This window comes from Gracilinanus agilis, chromosome 2, assembly GCF_016433145.1.
Source record: "Gracilinanus agilis isolate LMUSP501 chromosome 2, AgileGrace, whole genome shotgun sequence".
Taxonomy (NCBI): Eukaryota; Metazoa; Chordata; class Mammalia; order Didelphimorphia; family Didelphidae; genus Gracilinanus; species Gracilinanus agilis.
This window is the reverse complement of record NC_058131.1, coordinates 643,643,336-643,658,285: the sequence shown is the minus strand read 5'-3', so window position 1 is coordinate 643,658,285 and position 14,950 is coordinate 643,643,336. Positions and strand designations below refer to the sequence as shown.

Sequence of the window (14,950 nt, the reverse complement as noted above, 5' to 3'; positions counted from 1 at the left end):
AAGAACTGGGCAAGCTAGGTGGCTCAGTGAATAAATGAATTAGGCTGAAGACAGGAGGTCCTGGGTTCAAATCTGGTCTCAGATACTTCCTAGCTGTATGACCCTGGGCAAGTCACTTAACTCCAATTGCCCAGCCCTTACTGCTCTTCTACCTTGGAATTTTTAGAAAAGAAGTTATATGTTTTAAAATATTTATATCAGCTCTTTGTGGTGGCAAAGAACTGGAAATTGAGGGGATGCCCATTCGTTGGGGAATGGCTAAACAAGCTGTGGCATGATTGTGATGGAATACCACTGAACTGTAAGAAATGAAGAGCAAGTTAATTTGAAAAAAAAAACATGTAAAGATCTACATGAAATTATGAAAATTAAATGAATAGAATCAAGAGAACATTATATACAGCAACAGAAATAATTGTGTGAAAAATAACTCCAGAGAACCAATAAACAGAAACAAGATGTATTTGGCTCTTCACTATTTGCTATCTTGCCCTGGTGATGATCCTGGGTTCCTGAAGGCTGTGGTCAGGAGAATGTGAGCCCTGGTAGGTCCTATTAAGCTTTAAATACAGGTCTAGGGACAATCCATGTCTAATATCTATCATCTGAACAAGTTTAGAGAATGATGTCTTCTCTAGGAGGGATAGAGGGAGATACCCAAGAACTTTAACAAATAAACAAGAAGACAGAGGAATTAATGAAGAAATGAGAATAGGGGAAGGCCCCTTAGGAGACAAAAGCAATAGTTGGAAGAGTCAATTGTGGAGAAAAGGGGTCACTCCCAGCAGTGGAAGGCTGAGACCTGGAGAGCCTCAGCCCCATGGGGGATGGGGAGAGATATTCCACATATATGAGGAAATCAGGCCACCACAGGCAGTTGATTAGAAGAGTGCCCTGTTGTATTGGTGGCCACATGGAAAGGAATCATGGTGGGTTACTAGCTGGGTGAATGACATATATATGAGAGTATGTGGCTCAGTGGATCTTGTGACTCATGGGACATCCTCATTTGGGGTCTTTGGGGGAGATGAGCCAGGTTATCATGTCTCACTATAGAACATGGGGGTGGAATGTAAAATTAGGTAAGATTGTCCTGAAGTTGTGGCCCCTGACTGTTATCAGGGCTGAAACATTCCCTTTTTGCTCATCTTTGCTTTGGTGGAATGACCTGGAATTCATTCTTGGGGAGCTAATTATCCACTAATCACTCAGTATTGTGGGGAAGTTGTCACTTCATGGATGGGCTTCCCAGAAGTCACTGATTTCTCTCTTCAAAGTCATGTGTGTCATTTAAAAATATTCTAAGCCCCGGGAGACTACATGTCCCAGGATTCTCTGCTACAACTTCCCCCGACACCTCCCACGTCCTTTGTGGGAGGTGTAAAGTATAAAAGAGTTTTGGTGCCTTTTCTCTCCCCGGGATCCTGCAGAGCTCTCTCTCTCCTCTCTACCCTGGAGGCTGTCTCCACCCAGAGGTTCTCAAGCCTGAGGAGACCTTTTTTTCCTACCTAACTTTCCCTTTCCTAATAAAACCTAGCTATTCTACAGTAAGTGCTACCTGATCTTTATTGAGCTCCCCTACCGGGGCTGGGGCTACCTTCCTTCCCTTCCTCTGGCTTCCCCTTCCTTCTCCTACCTTCCTCCCATCGCCTTTATATCCTTCCCACCTCACATATGTTAATCTTCCAGTTTATTTCTTTTTGCATACCACAGGTCATGGGCTGGTGGTTCTAGGCAAGGTGGCTCATTCCTAGTTTTTTTAGAGATTCCAAGACCCTAGGATAGTTAACTCCAAAAAGCAGCGCTTTATCCTTTGATGGATTGCACTCCCAAAGGAACCCTAGCCCGATGCTCTGCTTCAGGTTCGGCCTTTCCTAGAGGTAGCATGAGTCAGAGGAAGACACGTTGGGAGGAAAAAGATGAAAACTAAGTGGGTGCTCTTCAGCTGGGGAATGACTGACCAAATTGTGATTCATGAGCATCAGGGAATATTGCACCATTTGTTACTACTGTTAGTTAAATCTGACTTCATGACCCTGCAGACCATGCCATCCGTGGGGTTTTCTTGACATTTCCTCCTGCAGGGGATTAAGGCAGAGAGGTTAAGTGACTTGCCCAGAGGCTGAGGCTGGATTTGAACTCAGGTCTTCTTGACTCCAGCCCTGGCACTCTACCCCTTAAGCCATGGAGCTGCCTGTTATTCCACCACAAGGAAGGATAAGTATGAGGAATTATGTGAACATGAGAAGCCTGCTACCAAATGATTTAGAATGAGGTTTGTTTGTTTTTTTATTTTTTTTTAAACCCTTGTACTTTCGGTGTATTGTCTCATAGGTGGAAGAGTGGTAAGGGTGGGCAATGGGGGTCAAGTGACTTGCCCAGGGTCACAGAGCTGGGAAGAGTCTGAGGCCAGATTTGAACCTAGGACCTCCTGTCTCTAGGCCTGACTCTCACTCCACTGAGCTACCCAGCCAAATGATTTAGAATGAAGGAAACATTAACAAGGTAACAAGACACACCATGAGAACAACACGGAGGCAGCCACACTCCCATTAACTGTGATGATCGCTGCCTGGAGATCAGATACTGAAATGTGATTTTTGGTAGAGGGAGCAGATACAGGTAGCATTCACAGTCAGACATGGTTGTCTTGTTGGCCAGGTTAATGATGTTTATTTTTTATGAGAGGGGTCATTGTGGTAGGGGCATATAAGGAAATGATTATGAAATAAGAAACAGATGGGCTTGGCTTCTAATACAAATGTCAAGAGTCACTAACTCAATTGTAGTAAAAAATTGCTTACACTCTTGTCCATTTTGATTTTCTTTGCTCTAAGTGGAGATAATAATGCTTGTCCTACCTCCTTCCTAAGATGGCTACAACAATAAAAGGGCAGCAGTGATGTTTCTTTTCACAAAGCTAAAAGTACTTTTCTTTTGGTGACGAGCAGAAACAGCTCCCAAATGAGTTCTATGTATATCATCTCGGTGCCAGCATTGTTGTCCCCACTTTACAAATGGAAGAGCTTCTAGGGATGAAATGACTTTCCCAAGGCCATACGACGACTAAGTGATAGATCTAGGACCATCTTCTGACTCCAGACACAGTGGTGGAACACACTCAATGAATACAATTGTGATTTAATGTTGTGTTCTCTCCCTTCCCAGAGAACTGCCTTGGTAAAAAAGTATTACTGTATGTAAAGCCTTTCCCTTTTGACTTGGAATCCATATTCAGTTCCAAGGCAGAAGGGCAGTAAGTGACTTGCCCAGGGTCACACAGCTAGACAGTATCTGACACCAGATCTGAACCCAGGACCTCCCATCTCTAGGCCTGGCTCCCAAGCCACTGAGCCACCCTGACGCTTCCATCACTGTGTTTTGTAGAACAGTGAAGGAATGGCGGGTGAGCAAAACAATTTAACTGGAACAGAAGGCTTGTGAGGAGCAATAGATGATGTTGGCAAGTTAGGTTGGGAATGGATTATGAAGGCCCCAGATGGCAGGCTAAGTAATTTAGACATCTCATAGATGACAGAGAATCTTTTGTCTCAAATATTAACACCTTCAAAGCTGCATGTCAGTAACGAGGGCTGAATTAGCTGTGTCACCATAGGTAAGTTATTTTCTATCTATAAAAGAAAGTTTATATCAGAGAGGTCAAAGACAACCCACAATCCTGGAGGGTGGCATGAATCAGATTAAAGAATAATTGGGAAATATTTAACAAAATAAATGTAGTTCGCAGGGATGCTCACGTAAATGTTAGTGGCTCTCAATTCTATCCAAGTTTGACACCAGTGGTTTAGATGATCTCTAATGTCCATATCAATTCAATGATTCTACTAACTGCCCTTCCAGGCCCTTTAAACACAGGATAAAAATCTGCTTGAGTTTTAATTTCAGGAAAAATTTTGCTTCTGCCAGTGAATCTCTGTATTTTCATCAGTAAAAAACAAAACCATAGAATAGGTTCCTGTGCTTAGTGTATAGAAAACTTGGAACCCAAAGTGTTATAATTATTCACTTCAGGCACCCAAAAAGGATCGCTCTTTTGCTTCTTAATATGACTTCTACCATCCGAGTGTTAAAATGTTTTATTTTTTTTTTACTGTGTTTTGATCTGTAATCCATCTCCATTTGTTTCAGTTCAAGAAGCGTACAAATACTCTTTCTAGTAATCTACCTTCATATGTATACTGTGCACATGAAAACTTATTAAAATTATTTTATTCATTTCTTTTATATTATTGTGAACAATAGCCCAGTGTCAAGAATTTTAGAAAACAAAAAAATTTAAAAACATTTAGTTTATATTAACAGTATGTATAAAAAATATTTATTCTGAAAAGTAAGTTACCTGATATTTACATTTCCCAAATTTAAGCTATAGACTATAAAAATGTCAAAAAAAATAAATAAAATGTTTCTGGTTCAAATGAGAGGTCCAGATGCTTTTGGTAGAAGTAGTTTTAATTTTTTGGAGGACCAACATATGTTATTGGAAGTCTGCTGAAATCTCTTTCCAGTAAATGTGAAAGTAAACATCATGGGCAGCTGCTTATTGGTTACTCTGGTCTATGCAGGTAGTCTCGGCTCTATGCTCTGAACATTGCTGAGATAGAAGGCATATTAACGAGCAACAAAAACTCGGCACTTCTGACTTTTCCAATTACTAGGCTATGGTATCAAGTAAAAATATTGAAAAATGCCACTGCAATTTTTTTTTTAAAGGACACATGAAGCAGTATAGTAAGTTTGTAAGTACTTGGACCAAAAGATAAAAATATCTCTAGTTCATTGTGACTGATTTTCTACCAAGTTCTTTCCAGTGTTCATTTTATTGCACCTTTGAACATAAAATTTTTGGTGTGTGAGCACTAAAAATAATCTGAACTCTATGCATTTCCATTTCCCAAATTAATATTTTATAGTGCAAAATGTCAGTAATCTCAATATACATATTCAGAAAATCCTATTATTTCTAACTTGACTAGACGATGCATGAGCCCTGGGAAATAGAAAGTAGCCAGGAAAGTACAATGATTGACTCTTCAGTTGGAATCTGAAAAGCAGGTGGGGCAGGCAGCTTCTTCTGTAGCTTTAAATGAAATGTGTAGTTCAAAGTGTCCATAAGCTAATGTAAGATACAGTATTGGGTTTTTGAAGCATAAATATAAGTATCACCTTGCTAATTTTCACAGAAATCAATATGAGCTAACAATTCTCTGTGCTGACTTGTTGGGTACTGCGCCTTACATTTGGGGCACTCTAGGAAGCTCTCATCTAACAAAGTGGAGCGCTTTGGTGAATCCGTTTTTAACTTATCTTCATGCTCTCCTTGGAAAAGGTCAGTCGGCTCTATACGGACATAATCCTGGAGTTGTTTCTGAAAAAAGAAATTTTCATCTGAAGCCACTGTGCATAAAAATACAATGATAGGTGTGGGCTTATAGCTGTCCATAAACACCTTTATTCCTAAAGACAGATTTTCTTGTGAACCTTCTATCTCCTTCCCCTTCATAGCACCATAATGATGATGTCCTTGGTAGCAGGGGCACTGGACACCCCATAAGGACTTGATGTTGGATATCATCATTGCAATTAAAATTCTTATCTATAACCAATTCCCCATGTCCTTCCTCCCCTATGCCCAGGCTGGCATAAATGATGTAATTTGCAAAGTGAATTCAGTCTGGGAGAAGAGGAGGTGGTGTTGCAGCAGCAGCAAGAGAATACAGACTGGAATCAGTTGGTATAAAAGTGAGGGTTACACAGAACATGCACAGAGCACTTGTAAACCAAGAACCCTGTCCTTTTATCATTTCCTCTGAGGAGTTTAGAGGGTTCTTTAAACCTTAAAACTCTAAACCAATGTTTAAGGTAGTCTGTAAAGATGCTAGATGGGACAGATGCAAAAAGAAGTATAGAGAAGGACTGGTAGATGACCTGAGAGACATTCTGAATTTTAAATTTAAAAATTAAAAAAAATTTAAAAGCACCTGGTCTTGAACAGAAAAATAATAGATTTCATTTAAAAAAATAATAGATTTCATTTAAAAAATAAAATGTTAAAATCGGTTACATATCAGATATTGGGGTAAAGGGAAAGAGAGAGAAGATAGGCAGAGAGACTAGGCACTCTTGGAAGACCTTGTCTTGTCAGAAAGTTGGTATTTTAGTTGTAGAAAATTTACAAGGTTACAAATAGGAAAAACCAAGTGCTTTTAGTGATCTAGATCAGGATTCTCTGTTTCTTATCTAGTAGGCCACCAAAATGCATGAACAGAAGCACCAAAACAAACTATTTTCATTATCTGTTATGGTTATGGGTTATATAGTCTTCATATCACAAAATACCATAAAATATCTCATTCAAAAAAAGTTAAGACTGTTAGGTTTAATTTAGATTTATTTAATTATATTAATTTCGAGTTAATTTTTCATTTTCACCATCTACCACAATGGTCTTTTCACACTAGTTACTTAATAAAATGTGTGCTGAACAAATGAAATCAAAATCCTGACTCAAAACCACCTACTAACTGTGTGACATCGGGCAAACAATTTTCTTTCTCTGGGGAGGATCATAAGATCCAGACAGAGAATGTGATCTGGGGCTATTTCATCCAATTTCCTCATTTCAGAGTTGAGATAACAGAGCTGCTCAGTGGCAAAGCTGGAATTTAAGCCCAGGTTTTGCTGATTTTGGGTCCAACACCTTTTGGCTCTTAAGTTTTATGAATCTAGAATCACAAAGCATCTCTAGTGAATACAGTCAACTCTGCTATAGCACTTATTTTGAAAATGTGAATTTGTTCCCAAGCAGTTGATATATTAGGTAAGAATTTGAGCAGAAAGTGAATGCTGAGTTTACTTACATTCAGCATCATGTTGAAGAAATAGCAAGAATGCAGAAAACTGCACGACTTCACAGTTACTCAATAACTGCAACCTTTTAAACTCCTAATTTTACATGCAAACTTAAAATCTTTTTCAAGATGAACTGCTATATTTATTGCACATTTTCAGATACAGTAGCTGTGGTTAAAGGAGGGCTGGTCCTGGTCTGCACCCAAATACTCTACCTTGACTAAACAGTCCCAGCTCCCCATTGCCATGGCTGAGAGCTGTGACTGGATTTGCCAGCCTGCTGAAATTGCTCCCACACCTCTAATGGTGGACTTTGTAGGTCCAGGTCTGATGGGAAAAGGGGTCTGCAAAGAGCAGTAGCCCAAACCTGGAGACATCACCACTATTTGTCATAGTACTTCTGTATAAATTAACATTTAACTTGTATAAAATGGTGCTGCTGTTTTTATTAGATCTCCATCTTCTTTTTAATGGGTCACTGACAAAGTTTTTGAGTGTTGTGCTTCTAAGCCCACTTCCCATAAGCCTCAGTTTTTGCTGAGCAATTTTGCAGTGTGGGTGATTTTTAGGAACTAATATGTTGTGGTATAGCAAACTGACTATGTAAACTTCTTACTCAGAAGTTACAGTTGGGTTTCTTGAGTTTATTTTCTTTTTCCTCTATAATTATTTTTGCTTTTAATCTTCACAGAACTCAAGAAATATTTTGGTACATTTCCATTATCTGTTAAAAAAAGTTTTGTGATTTTTCCAATATATGAAATAAAGTATACACATGCTTAAATAACATCATTAAATGATTCCTTGAAAATGTGACTGAGTGTCAGGGAGGCAGTTACAGCTGCTCAAGGGGGACCAAGAGCCTGAGTCACACTGGTGGCGAGCCTTTGGACATTATCATGGAAGTTGGCAATGTTAGAGTAGGGTGCAATGGATCATGTCTAAATGACATGAGCATTGTGAAACAATGTTAGCCAAGACAGTGTTCTATATACCCAAAAGAAAGATCAATACATACATACCTACCAACATACATACATCTCTATCTACTTATTTATATCTATAGATAATACACACACACACATTTACAGGCAACCTCCAACTTATAAATATATTATGTTCCAAAAGTCTATAAGTTGTTTGTTTGGAACTTACAACACATTTCTCCATAAAAACACACAAGTGGTGCCTAGTTCCCAGTCTAGTACATACAAATCTCTGATGTCACAATGTAGCTGAAATACCATACTAATAGTACTATTTTAACTACACCTAATCATTACTGAAACATTCCTCTAAGGAAATGCATTCTGAGTTTTTAATGGGAGGTTTGATGTTCTCTCAGTAGAAGCATCAGAGAAGTCACGTGTAAAGTGTATATTCCTAGATATTAACAATCTTTCAATTTTCTATATAGAAAAAGGCATTTCTCTAATATGTCTTGAATTGTAGAACAAAAGTCAGCTGTGTACATAGAAGTGTAGGCTCTGGGCTTACCTGCAAGGATTCTTTCTTCCCTGCTTTTGAGATTACCATTCAAAATGAAGTCTGAGCTTTAAGTACTCAAGACTTACCAAAGGCTCCAACCGTGTTATTTGTTCCCTTGCTCTTCTTAGCTCCTTAAGAACCTTATGCAATTGATGCTGCATGTTCTGCCGATCAAGTTTTTCATTTTCAAAATCTAATGTACAAGCCTGGATCTGGTAAACCCCAAAGACAGATATAGTTGCAAATATTACTGAAGGAATGATTACCATATAATTTTCCTCACTGTATAACCACATAACTGATAAATAAGCATTTGTCATTTATAAACAGTTTAAAAAATCAGACAACTTAAGTTCCAATTAGTGAAAACGATGGAATATACAAGGAGGAAGACAAGTGACTGCTTGATTTAGGGATGAGGAGAGAAAAATATATCCACTTCTTTCTAAACTGAGTACCAACAGTCACTTTGAGACTATTTTTCTTTCTTTAGGCCCACAAACTCCAAGTGATCAGATATGCAGGTGGAAATTGTCAGAGTTGTTCACTTGGGAAAGATTGGATGATCAAATCAACAAGTGTAACATAAAAATTAAGTAGCTACTTTATATTCATATATGACTTTATCTATAAATTTAAAAATTATATATGTAAATAAAATGGCTACTATGTGCCAGGCACTGTGCTAAGTGCTACAGGTGAAATTTAGGATGAAAGGAATTATTTTAGTTCCTTTTTCTCTCTACCTCAAACTTAAAGGGAGAGGAAAACCACACTGCTCTTAACAGTCATGTGTTTTTTCCTCTAGGAATTTGTAGAGAATTGGACACTAGGAATATTTGTCCATCTAGATGTCTTCAAAGTGTGTAGAAAGCTTTGCTTCTATTTGACATTACAAGGCAGCTCCATTAGGGACATTTCCCAAGATGGGAACTAGTGAGGCAGATGGAGCAGAAATCCCTATCTACTCCTATGGGTCACTGCTTAACATTGGGCCTTCTCTCAAGCTAGCCCAAGGGATGGATAATTGATTTGGTCTAGTTAAAAATTTTAAAATTTTCTTATGTATTTTGTAATAATTATCCCCCACATGATATTATAAATTGTAAACATAAAGAAACCTCTAATCTTCAATGATAAATTCATGTTAAAAAGAATATACAATGAATACCTGTTGTTCCAATAAAGCCACCTTTGTGTGTTCTTCCTGTTGCTTTAGCAGAGATGTGTAGAGAAATTGGACCTACCACAGAGAGAAGAACTATATTATAACAACAGATCTTTCATCCCTTTCAGGGATTTGAGTTCATGCTCTAGTCAAAGGGGCCTCCCCCACTTGTCTATGGAGAGTCGTGTGAATGCGGTCCAAGAAAGCAGCTATTCTATTTTGCTATTCTAATTCATTGTTCTGACTATAATTTGGGGGATGAGGAAGATGGTGGGGAGAAGGATGTGGAAAGTGGTAGGGAGGTGGGGATGAGTCACAGAACAGGAAGGAAGGTGATGACTAGCAGCCACCACTAGCACTTAACACCAAAAGGAAACAGCATCTACAAGGAGAAAGACTGAGTCTGGAGAAGACCTGGGTTCAAATCCTACCTTGTGATGCACTTGCCCTGGATGACCATAGGCAAGTCTCCTGGGCTTCAATTTCCTTATTGAAATTGTAAAATGTAGACCAGGTGGTCCCTGAGGTCTATTTTTCAGCTCTGGGGCTAGGATTCTCTCCCTCTCCTCCTATCTTTTACTGGATGTGCTAACCTCAGTCAATACTCTCTAAGGGTATTGACTAGAAAAAGTGGGCTGTGGGGCAGCATGGTTCTCTCAACCCTGGTGAAGGCAGATCCCTCACTCACAAATTACAGAGATCTTTCAAACAGTACCACTACCGTCATTCCCAAGCAGGCAGAACTAGTTGTAGTTGAGGGGAAGGATCTTCACCTTTCTGTTTATTGCTTCTGAAGGTTTTTTTTTTTAAAAGTTGGTTTTGCATTTTTAGTGAATCTCTACTGTAAAATGTGAGCCAGTTAATGCTGAGAAGCATGTCCCATCACAAACACCCAAGCAAGCCACCCTAACTCAACTAAGTAGTCTTAGCCCAGGCTGGAAATGATGGAGCTAGACAAATGCCAGTCAGACACAAATGCCATAAAGGCCATGGAATGTAACTGTTGGACTGTTAGAAAACAGTAGAGGGCTCACCTGAGATAAAAGTTCTTCAGACCTTTTTTTTTCTTCTTCAAGTTTCTCTCTGGAAATTTCATTCTCTTTCTTTAGCTTCAGTATTTTCTCTGTTTTGTATTTGTTATCTTCCAGATGTTGTACATCAGCCTCTCTTTGAGAAGATAAGAGACTATTTAAATCTATAACTTCTTTCTTGGCTTCTTCATATTTCCTTCGAAATTCATTAAGTTCAAAACTCAGGTGCGTTACAGTTTGTTGCTCAATCTCTAGTTTCTTCTTGACATTCATCAAGAGATGATTGTAATATTTTTGCTTCTCTTCATGAAGATAGCCTAATACAAGGGACAGTAAGGAATATCACATTTTAGCCAACAAATTTAGTCCCAAAACATTGGCTGGAAAGCAAATTACTACAAATCACATTACCCACTGACTTCTATTATAACTTTGGAGATAATTTCCACAAGTTTTCAAACCCAATATGAAATTAAAATCACACTTAAAAAGACAAACTTTTAGGAAAATGGAAGCTAGGAAATGACCTAGTTAGTAAAAGGTTAGTGCATAATTCTTGCTAAGGTCTGATAAGCTATCTCTCCATACATAATATAAAACAACCTTGCACATCTTCTCTCTGGTATGCTTAGGTCAGCTACTGACCCATCTTTATAAGGCATCCTAAAGTTATTATACAAATCATATAGGCAGATGATAGTGTGAATGAGTATTCATATTGTTTCCCTCTGGTAGCTCCAAAGGTAGAAGTATTATAGTGGATAGAGTATTGGACTTACAGCCAGGAAGACCTGAGTTTGAATCTCATCTTGGACATTTATTCGGTACTCTTGGGCAAGTCACCTAATCTCTTTGGGCCTCGGGTTTCCTTATCTGTAAAATGAGAGGATTGGACTTGTTGACCTCCAAGGTCCCTTCTAGTTCTAAACTTAGTTTCTAGGACTAGTTTTTCATTTTTATCTTTGTATCCCCATTGCTTAGCCCAGTGCCCAGCACATAGTAGGAACTTAATCCATGTCTATGACTGAAGTGAATCTGGGGCATGAGAGGGAGAAGAACTTTTTCTCTTTACTGAATCCTCCCTTAATGCCACACCACTCAACTTTCTCCCTTGCATAAATACTCACAAGAAGTCAGATCTGGGAATGGGAAAAGGAAAGAAAAGTCATTTTCAACCTCAGAAAACTCCTTTCTCTAATTCTACTGAAAGTCAGCTCTCTCCCAGTCCAAGCTGCTTGGGGAAGTGGGAGTTAAGTCATTATTCCATTTCCTTTTATCTTGCCAGCTTCCTGTCAGGAGCATGACATAACAGGATTACGTGGCCTCATCTTGGACCCTGTTTGAAGTAGGACAACTCTTTGTAAAAGGAGAAAAGACTATGTCACCCTGAGCTAAGAATAGCCAGTGCCTCCTCCAGGCTTTCCCCTCAGTTATTGGTCTAAGGATCTTCCCATGGGCTTCTAACAGCTTCTTGCTCTTCTCAGGTCCTCACTTCCAACTGCAATAAGGTAGTCAAATTCACGAACAGTTAAAGTGTTTCTTTATTACTAAGGCAAATCAATAATACCTTTTGGATACAGACACACATCTGTGATGACATGGTCTCAGGCCTCAAGAAATGAGAAAAATAAGAATGTTGAGTACTTCTAAGTGCAAATGCTACCTGGTCAAAGTATGGCTATGCCTGTTTGCCTCCTCCCTCAATTTTCACACCACTAAGCTTATTTCCCTACATAAAGCACTTGGTAGAAATAAGTGGAGAATTGAGGAAAGCTTCTAAAGGGGAATTCAGGGCAGAATTTTGAAGGGATAAAGTATCATGGGTTGGTAGAAGTTTGGAAAAATGCTTAGAGGCAGTGATAGGCTTGGCTTCGGAAAAACCTTGGTTCAAATCCTGCCTCTGACATTCCCAAGTGACCATGGGAATGCCATTTAACCTCTCTTTAAGCCTCAATTTCCATATCTCTATGATAGAAGCCTTTTGTATTACGTACTTCTCAAGGCTGTCCCAAGGCTCAAATGAAATAATCTATATATAAGCATAGCTCTTATCATACATGTCAGCTATTACTGATCCAAAATTTCAATGACTAAATTTCTGCTTCATGCCTTCATTTTTTAATTTAATATTTAAGAAATCAAAAGTATTCAGGTGAGCTGGAATCATTAATGTGGAAGTTGGCAATTTCTTCCTACTTGCTTAGTTCTAATATTCTATAATACATTCTATTTGACAAATGATTTTGTAGAATTTGCTCATAAAGAAATATTGGCCTGACCTTCTGAGTCACTTTTTTTGGCTTGCTGTTGGAGTGAATGAGCAGCTGCTTCTGACTGCTGTTCCAATTCAAAGATTTTTGCCGTAAGTCCCCTCACATAAGCCTCTCTCTGCTGATCGTATACGAGCCACTGTTGATTTTTCTCCAGAGCCTTTGAGTGAAGATGAAAAACAAAACAAATAAATGAAAGAGAAAAGCTCAAAAACAAAGAGACCCAGAAAAAGACCCAAAAACCTGAAGTCATTGGTCTATAAAAGAAATTAATTTGATCAAAAAAGAAATCTTATTTAAAGTGCTTTGCAAACCTTAAAGGGCAATATAAGTGCTTGTGCCACCAGCTATTTTTGCCTTCTATTTGGCCCGTGTGGCATGGAGGTGATTTCTAATAATACTCAGCTTCAGAATAGAAAACCACATAAATTTAGGCCCATTTCCATATGCTCGTGATTGCTATAGCTAAATAATAGTGTCCAAAATTGAAAATGTCAACTAGTCTGACAATTCTGGCTTATTCCTTGGACCTTAAGTTTGCATGAGTAACTAAAGTTTAGTCAGTGTGAGTGCTATTTGGTTAAATGTGAAGGGAGCCAGAGAATATAGTTTTTGTAAAAGAGATAAATAATGATACATAATTCAGAATACTAGAACACTCACTATATGTGAAGGCTTTTAAAAAAAGTTTTTACCAAAATAATTATATTTTGTTTTGTTAATATTAAAATGATTGTATCTACTGAGGAAACACCAAGTGATTGCTAGATAAAGTGGCTCAAAAATATGTGAGGCAGTTTGAGTAAGATAGACCAAGAATGAAAATTTACCAAGGGAAAATGCATAAATGACTACAGTTGAATAAGCCATGGGCAAGTTAAAAAGGGCTGACTTGGATTATAGTCATCTGAAACATGCATCAATATTCTCATTCCTCTAGTAACAATTTACTCATTAAAAACCTACTTTGCCACTCTAATACAGCAGAGAAGGTTCCTTCAAAATCAAGATCTGGCACTTGGCCCTCCACAAGACCCTATGAGTACAGAGTGGTCTGGCTCCTAGAGCTCATAGAGGACCTTCTGGGTACATCTTGTAAGGGAAGAGGAGAAGTGATTTGCCACTGAACCTTTCTGGGTCTGGGTCTGGGTGCTTTCCCATGCAGTATTATCAGTTTAATAGATATTATACCTGAACTGTATAGTTTTTAGTTTCTTTCATGGGGTGAGGTGGGGATAATGCTGGGGATTGGGAGAGAAGACCCCCCCCCCCCAAAGTGGGCTTGGAGCTTGAAGATGTTTGAGATCAGTATGAATCCAAATGGGTACCCAACTCCTTGTGATTCACAGTCATGGCTGAAAACCCCCTCTATTCACTCTCCCTCCTCACATACTCATCTCTGTGCAACCTAGCCTGACCCAGACCCCAGACTAGAGTTTCTTCTGTCCTTCCCTTCCCTAGGAACTTCTGCAAACCTGGATTGATTATTTAAAATTCTCCTTTATTGATTATTCTGACAAATTCCGGGTTAAGATGGCGGCAGAGTAAAAAGCAGCGCTTAACCTCTCCTAACCGAAACACACAGGACTCCTCAAGGGGACATAAAAACAAGTCCAGTTGAACGGAGGGACCCCACAACAGGGCGCAGCGTGGAAAGTACGTGGAATCGGGGCAATTCCATGCTATAAAGGGGTGGAACAGCTCTCACTAAATCGCGGGCTGAGCAACCCCCCCCCACACACACACACCACCTACAACGCCAAAGCCAGCTCAAAAGAAATAAAGCAAGTTTGGGGCACCCATTGAGTCATTGGCAGCTCCAGGGCCTGTTCCTGAGAGCAGCAAGACTTAGGACCACAAAAGGCTAAAGAACGCACACGGACTCTGAGCGTGGAAATGGAGCGCAGGCGCAGGTGGAGGCAGACACAGGCGGGAGGGAAGGCTCTGAAACCCTGAGTGGGGAACCAGTGCAGATGGGTATACGACTGTGGAAGCAGCGCCCTGAGACTTGTAAAGGAACCTCTGGCAGAGGATCAAGCAAGGGAGTCCACCAGGGGGCTTGACCTTGAGAACAACCAGACCTGAGACCTCAGGAGCCTAAAGAGCGCAGACAGACCCTG

General features: G+C 39.3%; 1 protein-coding gene across 1 annotated transcript in view; it reads right to left on the bottom strand.

Annotated features, from left to right (window-relative positions):
- Positions 1 to 5,044: 5,044 nt before the first annotated feature.
- The window catches only part of CEP55 (centrosomal protein 55), a 36,757-nt gene continuing 26,851 nt past the window's right edge, over positions 5,045 to 14,950 (bottom strand). Inside the window, exons 5-9 of the mRNA XM_044662633.1 lie at positions 12,840 to 12,990; positions 10,564 to 10,877; positions 9,533 to 9,604; positions 8,448 to 8,573; positions 5,045 to 5,389 (exon numbers count right to left, since the gene is read on the bottom strand). Coding sequence (XP_044518568.1) covers positions 5,192 to 5,389; positions 8,448 to 8,573; positions 9,533 to 9,604; positions 10,564 to 10,877; positions 12,840 to 12,990 — 861 coding nt within the window. The 3' untranslated portion in view covers positions 5,045 to 5,191. The remainder of the gene's footprint in view (positions 5,390 to 8,447; positions 8,574 to 9,532; positions 9,605 to 10,563; positions 10,878 to 12,839; positions 12,991 to 14,950) is intronic.